General features: G+C 38.6%; 1 protein-coding gene across 2 annotated transcripts in view; it reads left to right on the forward strand.

Moving 5' to 3' along the window:
• The window catches only part of LOC129704437 (voltage-dependent L-type calcium channel subunit alpha-1D-like), a 346,238-nt gene that overhangs the window by 123,273 nt on the left and 205,613 nt on the right, over positions 1-17,352 (forward strand). For both annotated transcript variants that reach the window (XM_055647505.1, XM_055647504.1), the window contains exons 4-8: positions 835-974; positions 3,644-3,798; positions 4,691-4,843; positions 7,112-7,308; positions 10,125-10,228. In XM_055647505.1, coding sequence (XP_055503480.1) covers positions 835-974; positions 3,644-3,798; positions 4,691-4,843; positions 7,112-7,308; positions 10,125-10,228 — 749 coding nt within the window. The remainder of the gene's footprint in view (positions 1-834; positions 975-3,643; positions 3,799-4,690; positions 4,844-7,111; positions 7,309-10,124; positions 10,229-17,352) is intronic.

Below are 17,352 nucleotides of genomic sequence, written 5' to 3' on the forward strand. Positions count from 1 at the left end.
AACACCACCTCCTGCAAGTAGCACATTATCCTAACATGGATAGATGTCCCTCAGGGCATAGTCCAAGAACATTCCACTTCAGAGTAAGATGAGAGTACCTTTCCAAAACATTGCAGTCATCCACAAGGTGGCTCACTGCTACTTTAAACTACAATAAATATAGCAAATCAATTAATATGTTTGGACTTAGTTTCGGTGTTTTCTTTTAGAATATGTGTACAGTTACAGCTTATAAAGCAGCCTGAGCTGATGTTGACAGTAATCTGATCTTGCTTATACCTTCGGCTGAGTTTCTTCCGTTAATATGTTTGTCATGCAACCTAGGCTTTAGGTGGAGTCAGGTGTAAAGTCCCGAGCTATTTTACACCTATTTATTATCTGTGTCAAGGTAAAAGTCCATGATTCAGAGAAAGAATGCTGGAGTGTGAGCCCTCGTGCTTTTTAAATGTAACGGTGTGTCCATCATTGATAAATAATAGCTTAATGGTTCTCTGGGCTATAACAAAAATATCAGTATACAATTGGTTTTGTCTTTGTAAATCAATAGAAGACTGCAGTGAACCTGTATTGATCACAGTGAATGCTTCCTTTAACTTGGAGCACCAGGAACTGCAGATGCTGAAATCTTGAGCAAAACACAAAGTGCTGCCTGACCCGCTGAATTAGTCCAACATTTAACATCCTTTAACATGAAGATGAAAGTTATGTAGAACTTGTATTGTTGGTGTATGGAATAACAGGAGGCATTGTTCAAGATTTATAATTCATAGTTGAAACTGTACATGTTACTTTGAATTACTTGATGACGTAATTGTTTTTTCTTGTGTTTTTCAGGAAACAGTAGAATATGCCTTCCTTATTATTTTTACAATTGAAACCTGTTTGAAGATTATTGCATATGGACTAATGTTACATCCCAATGCATATGTAAGAAATGGATGGAACTTGATGGACTTTGTAATTGTAATTGTGGGGTAAGTTTTATTTTTTATGGCAGGTAACAAGACGTGTGTGTTTTTTTGTAAGTTCATTAAATGAAATGACTATAAAATGTAGAGTTTATTACTGTAGAAACCCAATATTGCTTGCAATTTGAAAATGTTGTGATTGCTTCTATTTCTTCATTGTTGTATTGCATCACAAAACAATACTATGAATCTTTTTGTGTTTTATTGTTGGGATGTAGTGGAGAATAACTTGGAGAATTTATAGAATTGTCATTGATATCATTTACGATATCATTTAATATAATAAAGATACGTAAGGTTTCATTTTCAGAAAATGCTGGAAATACTCAGCAGGTGAAGCTACAAAAAAAGATAATGTTTCAGGTCGAAGAACTGAAAAGGAGACAGAAGTAGTGTGTGAAGCTTCAGGGAGGGTGGTGGAGTGAATCTCTCTGATAGGTTAAAGTCAGAGAGAGCATGGTGATAAACTGTAAACAAATGGTCATCTTGTTAATGAGTTGCAAAATGCTGAGCATCATCAAAGAGATTAATCTCCAGACACATTCCTGTCTCCCAGCTGACGACCTGGAGCTTCTCCTCCATTCCAAGACAGTACCAGCATATGAAATGTCCCGTCTATATAGTGATTCAATGTCACATTAAATGTGTTGGAGTAACTTCATTCCATTTAAAGCTGAGATCAGAATCCCCGCAGAACTGTAAAAGCAACAATTTATAACATTTAAGTTAATGGTCCAATGGCACTTTATTATCACATGTACCTAAGAACCGTGAAATTCATGCAGTTCAGTGCCACCACCAACTACTTCGGCACAATCATACTTACAGTAGGTACAAGAGTATAAGACAGTAGACCACGCTAAGTTATACACAACAGTGTCAACCACGTTCCAAGTGTCATCTTGTGCCCTTCTAGTCCAAAGTTTAAACAAATATGTTAGAGTCCAAACTTGGCCATAAAGGCCCGTTGTCCTGGTGGTGTGGAGTTGCAGGTGTCGTTCAGGCCAGGCGATGTTGTGTGAAATGAATACTAATATTTTGATGTTAAATCCAATCACCTGACGATTGTCAGATATGATGAACCCACCACCAACTACCCCTACTCCATCTCTCCATTCTATGCTAATTATCTAATACCTCTACATTAACAATAGTATTTCTACAATTGTGTATTCCTCTTTTGAACTTGGCACATATTTGTTTGCCCATATTTAATCACCATGGGAGCTGGTGCTTTCCACTGCTTAATTGGTTCATTGTGGTTTAGTCATTTGTTTGTGCTCGCAGCTCAGCTTACATGAGCTTTCAAGGATGTGGTGTTGTGACAACAATGAGATGACACATCTGATAAAATGAGCCAGACTATTGTTCCATTTCTAGTTCTTAATTTAGTTGTGCAGTCAGCAAGTGCTATAATTGTACAGCTTAACCCTTTCCTTGGCAGTATGCTTGTGTCAGTCTTCCAATAGAAAGTGGGAGCTGAGGCAATAAGGGTCAGTTAAGTAATATTGGCATCAATTTAGCATTGTCCTTTGAGCAAAAAGCAAAGTGATGGAGGAACTCAGTGGATCAAGCAACATGATTCCAGCATAAGCGGTCCCTTGTGTCTCCACAGCATTATACATTGATTGATATTATGATCTGCCCACACTGCATGCATTCGGGAACAATTTATGTCACATACACATACTCCTTTTTAAATATAAGGTATTGCCGCTTGAGTTACATATGTGCATATGTACAGTGGTTATCACTTTGGAATCTGTTCAGCCCAAACGTTAAGTGTTGTGGAATCAAGTTTTGAAACTTTAAAGATAGTTGAATTATACAAAATAGAGCTTGGACAGTTAGGCCTATGTCAACATGTAGCCTAAATAGAAGGTTTGAGACAGACTAACTAGATTGAAGTAGAGATGGCAAGACATCAACTAAATAGATTGAAGATAATATAAAGAATTAAAGAGATCTTATAGAAGCATACAAAATTCTTAAAGGATTGGACTGGCTAGATGCAGGAAAAATATTCCAGAAGTTGGGGGAGTCCAGAACCAGGGGTCGCAGTTTAAGAATATGGGGTAGGTCATTTTGGACTGAGCTGAGGAAAAACATTTTCACCCAGAGAGTTGTGAATCTCTGGAATTCTCTGCCACAGAAGGCAGTGGAGGCCAATTCACTGGATGTTTTTAAAAGGGAGTTAGATTTAGCTCTTAGGGCTAAAGGAATCAAGGGATCTGGGGAAAAAGCAGGAAGGGGGTGGTGATTTTAGATGATCAGCATTGATCATATTGAATGGCGGTGCTGACTCGAAAGGCCAAATGGCTTACTCCTGCACCTATTTTTCTATGTTTCTCTCTATGTTTCTGGAACAAGTTAAATAAGTAAACTCCAAATCATGTATGCAGAGCAAATAACATCTGCAAACTGTCTAGGACATTGCAGGGCTGCTCAGAAAATAGTTTTTATAAAAATGCTTTTAAATCAATAATTTATTGATAATTATATGTTATATGTGTGTTATTACATTTATGGGCCTATTAAGCTGCAGCAAGTAATAATTTCATTTTTCTGTTGCCGACACCTATAACAATTAAACACTCTTGACTTGTGATTTACTAGTTTGTGTTGAAATAAAGGATGACGCATAATAATTATTAATTCGTTTTATTTGAATATAGTTTGTTTAGTGTTGTTTTGGAACAAGTAACCACCAAAGTAGAGAACGTAGATGGACATGCAACTTCAGGAGGTAAATCGTCAGGCGGTTTTGATGTCAAAGCTCTCCGAGCATTTCGTGTGTTGCGACCTCTTCGACTTGTATCTGGAGTACCAAGTAAGTTTCCAAAAACATAGTTTGTTTTTAACTTAACCTCGCCCCTCATTCTTGAATTGTTTTCTTGCTGTTCTACAACTATCCAAGAGCTTTGCATTCCTTCCTGATTTCCTTTACCCCCACCCCCCATAGTATCTTGTGTCCTGGTCTAAACCTCCAAGGACCTTCCCGAAACTTAGCTGCATTTCTACATAATTTCTCCTTCACCACGCACCTTAAAACCAACCCAATTGATTTTTTTTAGATTACCTAACGCTTTACTATCTAATATCACTTTATGTGGGTTTTTTTTAACTGAATTTTGTTAGTTAAATTACTTGTCAAGTAATTTGGGATGATTTAATATATTAAAGTTACATAAATGCAGGTTGCTGTTATTTAAAAAATACGATATTTACACCAATTAGCCTTTTCATGAGCTAAATAATTTTGAATTTGATTTGCTTTTATATGCTAAACACGATGAATTCTAAAAATGTGCTTCCCATTTGGCAACTGAACTGATTGAATAATTCTACTGAGGTTACTCTGTTCTCTTTGATATGTGACAAATTTCTTGTAAAATTACAAATTTACAAGACTTACTTTATATGGAATCTTTTTTGATGAAGCTCAAAGAACTACATTTTAAAAATGTCGAATTTAATTTGTGTTTCAAGTTAGTAAATAGTGATTTCAGAATTTTATTTTAAATCAATCCTTCTGGTAATATTACTTGCTCCCCCTTATTTATTTTGGACCTTAATGCAATCCCTCAGTTTTTGAAACATCTGCTTTTAGAAGCAGATTATTAAAGGTCACATTTATGGTGTCAGCAATTTATCCTCATTTCTATTTCGTATTGTTATAATTTTCTTATATGTAACTCAACTGTTCTTTCTTTTTTATTAAGGCTTACAAGTTGTCTTGAACTCTATCATCAAAGCCATGGTTCCACTTCTCCACATTGCTCTGCTAGTATTATTTGTAATCATCATTTATGCTATAATAGGATTGGAACTTTTTATAGGAAAAATGCACAGAACCTGTTATTTCATTAACACAAGTAAGTATTTATTAGTGCTTTTTCACATTCGTTCTTTTTTTAATGAAAATCCAATTTTAACGAAAGTTTATGGAAAATAATGCCTTAAGCTTAAAGTATTATCATTGTTTAGTTAGTTTAGTTTATTTTCATGTGTACCGAGGTACAGTGAAAAGCTTTTATTGCATGCTACCCAGATAAATACTATTGATAAACGTCTTGCATATTAAAGAGAATAAAAGTTCAAACATACTCATAAGGATCTTTTTTTGGTTAATTTAAAGACCGAACAGCATTGGTTGTATTTTGCATTAAGGTTAAGGTTTGCATTGTTTTCCATTCATTGGACAGCATCTGTGTGCTTAACTTTGTGATTTTTTTGCATCAAAGTAGTTGAATTTTTGAGGTGATAATATTGCAGCTTGCAGGTTATGGGATTTCAATGAATAGGATTAATACCTGTGCAACTCTATCGGGTCGATGATAAATAAATAAACTGCTCCGTTGAAATAATTGGCGTGGTTTTCTGGTCATCAAAGGGATGGTACTCACACAAACCTGTCCACAAAGTTTCATTGAATCTTGTGGAATGGATTTTTGCTTTTCTAACACAAGTTGCTATGAGCCATCTTTGTAAAAATGTTTTTATTTTCAGCATCGGTTGTACCATCAAATTGGCTGCGCATCCATTCTGATAGGAAACATCCTGATAGCAGTTAACTAAGAAGTGAATAGAGACAGCTCTATAGCTTTTAGATATATTACAATGAATAACCTGCCATATGATTAGAATATTTACATGGTTAAAGTAGCTTAAAGTATAAAGTATCCTTTATTGTCATTCAGACATTTCAGTCTGAACGAAATTGTGAACCTTGCATTCATAACATAGAATAAAATAACAAAACGCACACTTAACACAGTTTAACATCCACCACAGTGAGTCTACCAGGCACCTCCTCACTGTGATGGAAGGCAAAAGTCTTAAAGTCCTTGTTTCTTCCATCCTCGTCTCCCTCTGCGCTGATGTGATCCAGCTTTCGATGTAGGGATCCCGCCGGGTGTTGATAGAAGCTGCCGAAGCTGCCGCCCTCCAGTCCAGTGGACGAAGCTGTCGTTGCGGGAGCATCTGAAATGTCAGCCAAATTTTCAAAGTATTTTTATTCCACTAATAGAACCAATTTTGAAATAAATATTTTGAATAATTTAAAACAAATTAGACTTGCACATGTAAAGTTAGTCTTTTCAGGAGCAGAGAGATCGTTTAGCAGTAAGAAGTGCGTGATGCCAAGTTAAGACTGCATTAGCGCTTTTGTAGGACGAGTGGGGGGGGGGGGGGGGGTCATCGAGAGTGGCTTCTGGATTGCTGTGTTTCACTGTGAACAGGCATGCTCCAGAAGTTGCTGTCAATGTTTCCCCATTATGGTGAGTGCTGATCGCCTGATTGTCATTCTCATCATCGAGATGCTCTGGTGTTAAGAAGAAAATAACTATAACAAATCAGGTGCAGAAAGAGAGTGTGAATGGAAGCCATGATTGGGATAGAGAATAACCGAGACATAAAGGCAATTACACATCTTCAAGCAATGAGGTCATAAGATCATGTGATAGGAGCAGAATTAGGCCATTTGGCCCATCAAGTCTATTCCGCCATTCAATCATAACTGATCTATCTTTCCCTCCTAACCCCATTTTTCTGCCTTCCCATAACTTGTGACACCCGTACTAATCACGAATCTATTTATCTCTGCTTTAAATATATCCATTGACTTGGCCTCCACAGCCTTCTGTGGCAAAGAATTCCACAAATTCACCACCCAGGAGATGTCACAATTGTCATTGTGAAGTCTGATAATGAACAATAATCTCATGGCTAAAGTGTCACTGAGTTTAGCTCCTCATTTAGGCGAATGCAGCAACTTCAAACCATTCACTGTGTTTCAGTGGTGAGGCAGATGGCTAAAAGCCATTTTGTGAAGCTAATAAAGCAACAGAGACAGCATCTTCTGCTAGATTCTACATGATGTTGCTGAATGATCATAATGTTCACAGCAACTTCTGGCACATTTCTCTCAGATGGGATTAACTAAATATTGTCAAACATATTCATAAACAATGATCAAGCTTTCATTATACTATTTGTGGTATGAGTGGTTCATGATTATTCCTCATGTAAAATTTATAGTTCTCATTTGTTGGGCAGAGTTATTTTTATAATGAATGTATTAATTTGAGATAAAACCTTCCAACATAACATAATCTAATAATATTATTGTCTTTGATTTTCAGATATAATATCAGAAGATGAACCAGCACCATGTGCATTTTCAGGGAATGGCCATCAATGCCCCATGAATGGTACAGAGTGCAAGGGTGGGTGGCCGGGTCCCAATGGAGGCATCACAAACTTTGACAACTTTGCTTTTGCAATGTTAACTGTTTTTCAATGTATAACGATGGAAGGGTGGACAGATGTCCTGTACTGGGTAAGTGATTGCCACGCAGAGCAGTTCAATATGAATCATTCAAATAGTTACAGACACAATATATAAGGCAACATTCTATGTAATAGTCTATTTACAGTCATGATGAATGATGCCTTTCTGCCATATTTCAGATAGTGCAATTATTTAAAATAGCGCACAAGGGTAGCTTTACATTCACATTTTTCTCTCACAAATTGTGATTATTGGTTACTTCATAATTATAATTATTGGTTACTTCATAATAATGGATAATATTTCCATTTTTAACTGAAAAATGATGTGATAAATTTTATATAAACAAAACATTTACATCGTTTACTCCAAATTTGAGATAATCAGAATACCCTCACATAAATCCAATTTTTATATGAAAATGCTGACAGTGCTTTTAATAATAATTCACATTAAACTTTTCATCCTACTTAAAGAGAATTTAAGGAATCTCAAACCAGTTAAAATACAGTGCTCTTAATTTCCAATATAAGAAAATAACTTGTTATGCATAGTGCTTTACTTCTCTGGGTAAACCTGTAAATATGATCTCCTGCTGCCTAAGGGTATCACATAGAAGGAAACACTTCATAAAACAACTACCTATATTGACAATGTACGTGCAATCTACACAAATCCCACAATCTTCCACAGGGGTGAGAACATTGAAACGTAGAAAATAGGTGCAGGAGGAGGCCATTCGGCCCTTCGAGCCAGCACTGCCATTCATTGTGACCATGGCTGATCGTCCCCTATCAATAACCTGTGCCTGCCTTCTCCCCATATCCCTTGACTCCACTAGCCCCAGAGCTCTATCTAACTCTCTATTAAATCCATCCAGTGAATTGGCCTCCACTACCCTCTGTGGCAGGGAATTCCATAAATTCACAACTCTCTGGGTGAAAACGCTTTTTCTCACCTCAGTCTTAAATGACCTCCCCTTTATTCTAAGACTGTGGTCCCTGGTTCTGGACTCGCCTAACATTGGGAACATTTTTCCTGCATCTAGCTCCTTTTATAATTTTATATGTTTCTATAAGATCTCCCCTCATCCTTCTAAACTCCAGTGAATACAAGCCTAGTCTTTTCAATCTTTCCTCATATGACAGTCCCGCCATCCCAGAGATCAATCTCGTGAACCTACGCTGCACTGCCTCAATCACAAGGATGTCCTTCCTCAAATTAGGAGACCAAAACTGTACACAATACTCTAAATGTGGCCTCACCAGAGCCCTATAAAACTGCAGAAGAACCTCTTTACTCCTATACTGAAATCCTCTTGTTATCAAGGCCAACATTCCATTAGCTTTCTTCACTGCCTGCTGTACCTGTTTCAGTGACCGGTGTACAAGGACGCCCAGATCTCGCTGCACCTCCCCCTTACCTAACCTAACCCCATTGAGATAATAATCTGCCCCCTTGTTTTTGCCGCCAAAGTGGATAACCTCACATTTATCTATATTATACTGCATCTGCCCACTCACTCAACCTGTCCAGGTCACCCTGCAACCTCCTAACATCCTCTTCACAGTTCACACTGCCACCCAGCTTTGCGTCATCTGCAAACTTGCTAGTGTTGCTCCTAATTTCCTCTTCCAAATCATTAATATATAGTAAACAGTTGCGGCCCCAACACCGAGCCTTGCAAACACCGAGAACAGTTGCAAGCATTGCAGAATGAAGGAGTAGATTTGACCAAAGGCATGGTTGAAGAAATGGGTTTTGAGGATCCCTTTTGGACAAAAACAGAGAAATGTGGCAAATATATTTGTAGAGATTATTCTGCTGCTGAGAGGGAGGACATTTAAAGAAACTTTGAATGGGAAGAGTAGAAATAGACACGTTGGGCTGAATAAGGTTGTGAAGCAGTAGTTGATAAGGAAATGGTCTCATTTGGAAGGAAGTTTATGAATTCAGTGCATTGATGGTGGGAATCATTCATTATCAAGGAGAAAGCAGAGAAAGAATTTATAATTGGAGTTCATGCTGGAACTTGAGAGAGACCACCAAGTAAGACTCGCCCAAAGATGACAGTTGTGTATGTGATGGTGCTGATGCTAGGCATGGATATGAGGAAACATATTGCACCAATTTTGGACGGGTATTCATCTATCTGATGTGCAATTTATGTTTTATTCACAAAATGCCAGCATTCACCAAATTTCCTTTTATCTCATATTGGCGTAATTTTGGATTTTCCTTATTTTATTTTAAACTGTATGCACCTCCAATTTTGAAGTAATGACTAGATTTCAACAAATACTGTCCAGGCTTAAAAATAAATAATTGTTAAGTGTAATGAATAGAGGTGGCCCCAGTTGGAACATTACAATACATATTCATCCATGAATCTAGTGACAAACATGGATTTAAAGATGATTGCAGAGAGGTAAACGTGGATGTCACAAGTGCACACATTGCACTGACTCCATATCCATGGATGTGCTTGCTATTGAGGAGTATGTGAATAAGGACATTTTCCCCTAGACTACGGGGAAGTTTGATTAGCAATCAAAACTGGCTTCAGACAGGAATCTCCTATTTTGTATTCTAGAGTTTTGTTATTTGGTTATTTGAATGCGTTCTTAGGGGTAGTTAAATTATCCACAATCATTGTGCTCCTTCTTGCAAATTTTGCAGCATATTTTGTACAAAAATATTTACTTATAGCCAAGTTCACTTAGATGTGCAATTGTTCATCAATTGTTTTATATCTAAATAGCAATAGTGCTTCAAATTTATATTTGTAAAGCCTCATAATATTTCAAGTATTAAAATATGTAGCTGGGTTAGGCTGCGACTGTAACTTGCTATCATCTTTACAGATGAATGATGCCATGGGATATGAATTGCCTTGGGTCTATTTTGTCAGTCTCGTCATCTTTGGATCTTTTTTCGTTCTTAATCTTGTACTTGGTGTATTGAGCGGGTAAGCTGGCACTTCATTTTATCTGAAATGCAAAGTCCTAAATCCAGTTGCCATGTTGAATGTTTGGAAGAGTCAGAAAAAATATTTGCTCATTTCTGCCAATGAAGTGTTAGGGAAACATTGGTTGAAAATTTGCATCACAATTTCCTAATACAAGTTTACAAAATAACTTTACAGTGAGTCCAAAAAGAATGAAGGAGGATGCTTAAATTATTTTTGTTATCTAATTTCCAAGAAACAAAGTGGCTGGCTGAGGGACTTTGCCATCCTGAGTTGCATAAAAACCATAATGCACCTTCTCCATTTTCCAGGTTAATGACTCGGTTGGATTAGAATGGCCATGGATATATTTTGTTAGCCTAATCATCCTAGGCTCATTTTTTGTCCTTAATCTCGTTCTTGGTGTACTTAGTGGGTAAGCAGTTAAATTATGTGTACCTGCCTCTGCTTCCTTAAAGGTGCTCGCATTAAACAACTGTGTTCTTTGCATGCAACTTGCATTTGGAGGTGGCGTTTTAATGGGCAAGCATTCTTGATGCAGTGAATTGAGTGCAAGTTGTGACATTCTGAGATGAGTTGCTTTTGACATAATGCATTCTGAAAGAGTTAACTGCATGGGATTTTTAAGCAATGAAGATGCGCTGTTCACTGCTCGTTTCCTAATTCTAAGGTTTATAATATACAGTTTGCTGTGTGCCCGAGTGTTATTTTTGAGTTCAATCAATTTTCTGTTATGCAAGTGAAAATAACATGATTCAGCAGTTCTCTTGGAATGATGTGCATTTATTGGACTTAATTATTTCTGCTCTGCTTCATGGTAGCGTAATTGGGTGATGTTCAATTTATTTTTATCATACATCCATTTGGTTGTTGGATATCTTCAGTTTATAAATTATGTTCATTTATACTAGGATTGCTTCATTATAATACGGTATTTGACAAGATCAATTATTGCCATATCGTAAAGTGAATGAATTGTTTCTTGGAGCATGTGGACAAAGTCACCCATTGTAAGAAAAATATAAATATATTTCATTTGTATTTTATAAACATTCAAATCTTAAATCAGTCACATTTTCAATAATACCCATTTTCCACTGTTCTAAACATTATGCATTGAAAATATTCTCAAAAACTTGAATAGGAATGCATTATAAATTTGTGATAAAATAACGATGCAAAATTGGTAAGCAAACTATAATGTTATGTATTTGCTATGCTCTGTATTGCTCTAAAACAAACTGTGATTAAATTGCCAGGAAAATTCTATTAATTAGCTCATCTTCCCCTGCCAAACAGCTGCACTGCATGATTTAGCATTTATATGTTATATGATATGTTGAAGAACAATAGTTAAAAAGGAGACTTAATATTGTTTTTAGTACTTGTAAGGAATGAAAGCAGGAAGTAGATATTAAGTTAGATATTCTGACATTTAATGTATGTTAGTACAAAGTTTTATTGATTGAACACAGATGAACAGGAGGAATAGGTCAATTTATCCCTGCTATGATCAAAATGATCATCTTATAGAAACTTACATAATTCTTAAGGGGTTGGACAGGCTAGATGCAGGAAAATTGTTCCCGATGTTAGGGAAGTCCAGGACAAGGGGTCACAGCTTAAGGATAAGGGGGAAATCCTTTAAAACCGAGATGAGAAGAACTTTTTTCACACAGAGAGTGGTGAATCTCTGGAACTCTCTGCCACAGAGGGTAGTTGAGGCCAGTTCATTGGCTATATTTAAGAGGGAGTTAGATGTGGCCCTTGTGGCTAAGGGGATCAGAGGGTATGGAGAGAAGGCAGGTACGGGATACTGAGTTGGATGATCAGCCATGATCATATTGAATGGCGGTGCAGGCTCGAAGGGCCGAATGGCCTACTCCTGCACCTAATTTCTATGTTTCTATGTCTAACAAATAATTTCCAACGTTTGCTGAAAGTCTGCAGTATTACTTTATTTGGTGGGAACCAGGTACAGTTAAGGCATGCATTCACTCCCACCTTATTAACAAACAGTGGAATGAAATACCAGAAATGAACCCAAGTACATTTTGTGATGGACATCAACTCTTTTCTGAATCTATAGCTTGTTCAGGGAAAAGACAAGGGAGTAGCTTGTAGAGGGAGCTTGGCTTTTATGATATTTGGATGGCAATGAAAATTCCAATGAAGGAATAACATTTTTTGTTTGCAATGAATGATTAAAGAGTCAATTGTTATGGGAACAGTAAAGTAATCAAAATAGATGCAGTGGGCCTCTGTACAGAAAGTGTACCGAAGATCCTTTTTGGAGTTGGTTATGCTTTTACATAGAAACATAGAAAATAGGTGCAGGAGTAGGCCATTCGGCCCTTCAAGCCTGCACCGCCATTCGATATGATCATGGCTGATCATCCAACTCAGTATTCCATCCCTGCCTTCTCTCCATACCCCGTGATCCCTTTAGTCACGAGGGCCACATCTAACTCCCTCTTAAATATAGCCAATGAACTGGCCTCAACTACCTTCTGTGGCAGAGAATTCCACAGATTCACCACTCTCTGTGAATAAAATGATTTTCTCATCTCGGTCCTAAAAGACTTCCCACTTATCCTTAAACTGTGACCCCTAGCTCCTGGACTTCCCCAACATCGGGAATAATCTTCCTGCATCTAGCCTGTCCAACCCCTTAAGAATTTTGTAAGTTTCTATAAGATCCCCCCTCAATCTTCTGAATTCTAGCGTGTACAAGCCGAGTCTATCCAGCCTTTCTTCATTTGAAAGTCCTGCCATCCCAGGAATCAGTCTGGTGAACCTTCTCTGTACTCCCTCTATGGCAAGAATGTCTTTCCTCAGATTAGGAGACCAAAACTGTACGCAATACTCCAGGTGTGGTCTCACTAAGACCCTGTACAACTGCAGTAAAACCTCCCTGCTCTTATACTCAAATCCTTTTGCTATGAATTCTAACATACCATTTGCTTTCTTCACTGCCTGCTGCACCTGCATACCTACTTTCAATGACTGGTGTACCATGACACCTAGGTCGCGTTGCATCTCCCCTTTTCCTAATCGGCCACCATTTAGATAATGGTCTACTTTCCTGTTTTTGCCACCAAAGTAGATAACCTTACATTTAACCACATTATACTGCATCTGCCATGCATTTGCCCACTCACCCAGCCTATCCAAGTCACCTTGCAGCCTCCTAGCATCCTCCTCACAGCTAACACTGCCCCCCAGTTTTGTAAAGTAAAGAATAGTTTGGGAATGTCATGCAATAAATAAAAGTGGCTATCCAGGCCACATGCACTTTTAGTTTAAACGATAAATCCATTGTTATCAAGAGGGCAGAGATGATAAATACCTTCCTTGCTGTCCTCCTTTGTTGTAGAATCCATCATGTTTAAAACAAACAAAGGACAGTCAGATGTTCTCACTTCATGAATTGTACAAGGCTATATCTTTTCAAACAGATCTTCATTATACTAAACTGCATCAACGCATATGCAGGGAAAAGGTGTGTAACAGTAAATAGACATCTAAAGGAGTTTCTCAGTGAAGACTACATTTTATGAATTGCTGTCAATACGCAGTGTGGGCAGAGCAATTTTAAATGTTTCTGTTCACCAGGGAGCTTTAAAAATTGTGCAAAGATCCTGGATAGCAGCAAGCTTCAAAAAGGCAATTAGGGAATTCTAGTGAAGGGGGTGAGCATCTGCCACCTGACTTTGTGTCACTTTCATGGCTGCCAGGGCTCCAGGATGATGGGATTACGTGGCTGCTAAATTGGCATCAATGGGAAACGTTACTGGGTAAGTGGGGGTGAAGAGCACAAACCCAGCTCCATTTGTTTATCTTCTTACCAGAAATAGAGCTACCATTGAGTGGTATTTATTGAGTCATTCAAGCCTCTTTCTGAATATCTGTCATTGACAGACATTACAGTTGGAAATAAGTTGAACATTAATTAAGTCAGTCTTTTTCTGTTTATGCAGTCAGCAGAGAGAAATGATGTACCTTACAATCCCCAAATGAATAATATCTATAATACAATGTACTAAGTTTACTTTATTAATCTTAGACTTTGCAAAGTATACTGTCAGTCACAAAATTGGGCCAAGAAAATGAGTGTGAGGATTTCTCCACATAGTTTTGTGATTTTATTGTAGACAATTTAAAGACCTTGGGGAGTCATGATGTGAACCATTTGCCACTGATTGGCAAGATTGTCACTTGGTTTGTTGCTAATCCAAGTCACTTTCTGTAAAATAATAATTTCCCCAGTGAGATTGATGGTGGAGAACTTGTGATAAAACTAGGGTATCAAGGGTGGGGAGTTATGGTCTTTCCTTTTTTAGATGGTCATTGCCTGACACTTGTAAATGTCACATATATAATATTAACTTAAACCTGCTGTCCATATCTTCCTTTAAGGCTTCTTCTTTACCTGAGGAATTGCGAATGAATTTAAATGCTACAGAGTCAATAGAACTTAGAAACATAGAAAATAGGTGCAGGAGGAGGCCATTCAGCCCTTCGAGCCAGCACCGCCATTCATTGCGATCATGGCTGATCATCCCCAATCAATAACCCGTGCCTGCCTTCTCCCCATATCCCTTGATTCCACTAGCCCCCAGAGCTCTATCTAACTCTCTCTTAAATCCATCCAGTGACTTGACCTCCACTGCCCTCTGTGGCAGGGAATTCCACAAATTCACAACTCTCTGGGTGAAAAAGTTTTTTCTCACCTCAGTCTTAAATGGTTTACCTTTTATTCTAAGACTGTGGCCCCTGGTTCTGGACTCGCCCAACATTGGGAACATTTTTCCTGCATCTAGCTTGTCCAGTTCTTTTATAATTTTATATGTTTCTATAAGATTTCCCCTCATCCTTCTAAACTCCAGTGAATACAAGCCTAGTCTTTTCAATCTTTCCTCATATGACAGTCCCGCCATCCCAGGGATCAATCTCGTGAACCTACGCTGCATTGCCTCAATCACAAGGATGTCCTTCCTCAAATTAGGAGACTAAAACTGTACACAATACTCCAGATGTGGTCTCACCAGAGCCCTATACAATTGCAGAAGAACCTCTTTACTCCTATACTGAAATCCTCTTGTTATGAAGGTCAACATTCCATTAGCTTTCTTCACTGCCTGCTGTACCTGCACTCCAACTTTCAGTGACTGGTGTACAAGGACGCCCAGGTCTCGCTGCACCTCCCCCTTACCTAACCTAACCCCATTGAGATAATAACCTGCCCCCTTGTTTTTGCCACCAAAGTGGATAACCTCACATTTATCTATATTATACTGCATCTGCCACGCATCTGCCCACTCACTCAACCTGTCCAGGTCACCCTGCAACCTCCTAACATCCTCTTCACAGTTCACACTGCCACCCGGCTTTGTGTCATCCGCAAACTTGCTGGTGTTGCTCCTAATTCCCTCTTCCAAATCATTAATATATATGATAAACAGTTGCGGCCCCAACACCGAGCCTTGTGGCACTCCACTCACCACTGCCTGCCATTCTGAAAAGGACGTGTTCACTCCTACTCTTTGCTTCCTGTCTGCCAACCAATTTTCTATCCATGTCAAACATAGAAACATAGAAATAGAAATTAGGTGCAGGAGTAGGCCATTCGGCCCTTCGAGCCTGCACCGCCATTCAATATGATCATGGCTGATCATCCAACTCAGTATCCCGTACCTGCCTTCTCTCCATACCCCCTGATCCCATTAGCCACAAGGGCCACATCTAACTCCCTCTTAAATATAGCCAATGAACTGGCCTCAACTACCCACTGTGGCAGAGAGTTCCAGAGACTCACCACTCTCTGTGTGAAAAAGGTTCTTCTCATCTCGGTTTTAAAGGATTTCCCCCTTATCCTTAAGCTGTGACCCCTTGTCCTGGACTTCCCCAACATCGGGAACAATCTTCCTGCATCTAGCCTGTCCAACCCCTTAAGAATTTTGTAAGTTTCTATAAGATCCCCTCTCAATCTCCTAAATTCTAGAGAGTATAAACCAAGTCTATACAGTCTTTCTTCATAAGACAGTCCTGACATCCCAGGAATCAGTCTGGTGAACCTTCTCTGCATTCCCTCTATGGCAATAATGTCCTTCCTCAGATTTGGAGACCAAACCCCTACCCCCAATACCATGTGCTCTAATTTTAGTTACCAGTCTCCCGTGCGGGACCTTATCAAAGGCTTTCTGAAAGTCTAGATACACTACATCCACTAGCTCCCCTCATCCATTTTACTTGTCACATCCTCAAAAAATTCCAGAAGATTAGTCAAGCATGTTGATAAGCAAGCAACCCTTTCATAAATCCATGTTGACTTGGACTAATCCTTTTACTGCTATCCAAAAGGAGACCCACCTCCCTGAGGACCCTGGGATGCAGACCATCAGGCCCAGGGGATTTATCATCCTTCAGTCCCATTAGCTTACCCAATACTATTTCTCGCCTAATGAAAATTTATTTAAGTTCCTCTACCCCCTTAGATCCTCTGTCCTCCAGTACATCTGGGAGATTGTTTGTGTCTTCCTTAGTGAAGACAAATCGGAAGTACCTGTTCAACTCTTCTGCGATTTCCTTGTTCCCCATAATAATTTCACCCGTGTTTGCCTTCAAGAGACCCACATTTGACTTTGCTATTCTTTTTCCCTTAACATATCTAAAGAAGCTTTTACTGTCCTTCTTTATATTCCTGGCCAGCTTCCCTTCGTACTTCATCTTTTCAGCACGTATTGTCCGTTTTGTTTCCTTCTGTTGTTCTATGAAAGTTTCCCAATCCTCGGGCTTCCGGCTACTCTTTGCTGTGTTATACATCTTTCCTTTTAGTTTTATTCTATCCCTAACTTCTCTTGTCAGCCACGGTTGCCTCCTACTCCCCTTAGAATCTTTCTTCAGTCTTGGAGTGAAATGATCCTGCGTCTTCCGGATTAGACAATAGACAATAGGTGCAGGTGTAGGCCATTTGGCCCTTCCAGCCAGCACCGCCATTCAATGTGATCATGGCTGATCATCCCCAATCAGTATCCCGTTCCTGCCTTCTTCCCATATCCCCTGACTCCGTTGTCTTTAAGAGTCCTATCTAGCTCTCTCTTGAAAGCATCCAGAGAACCTGC

This window comes from Leucoraja erinacea, chromosome 16 (genome assembly GCF_028641065.1).
Source record: "Leucoraja erinacea ecotype New England chromosome 16, Leri_hhj_1, whole genome shotgun sequence".
NCBI classification, from domain to species: domain Eukaryota; kingdom Metazoa; phylum Chordata; class Chondrichthyes; order Rajiformes; family Rajidae; genus Leucoraja; species Leucoraja erinaceus.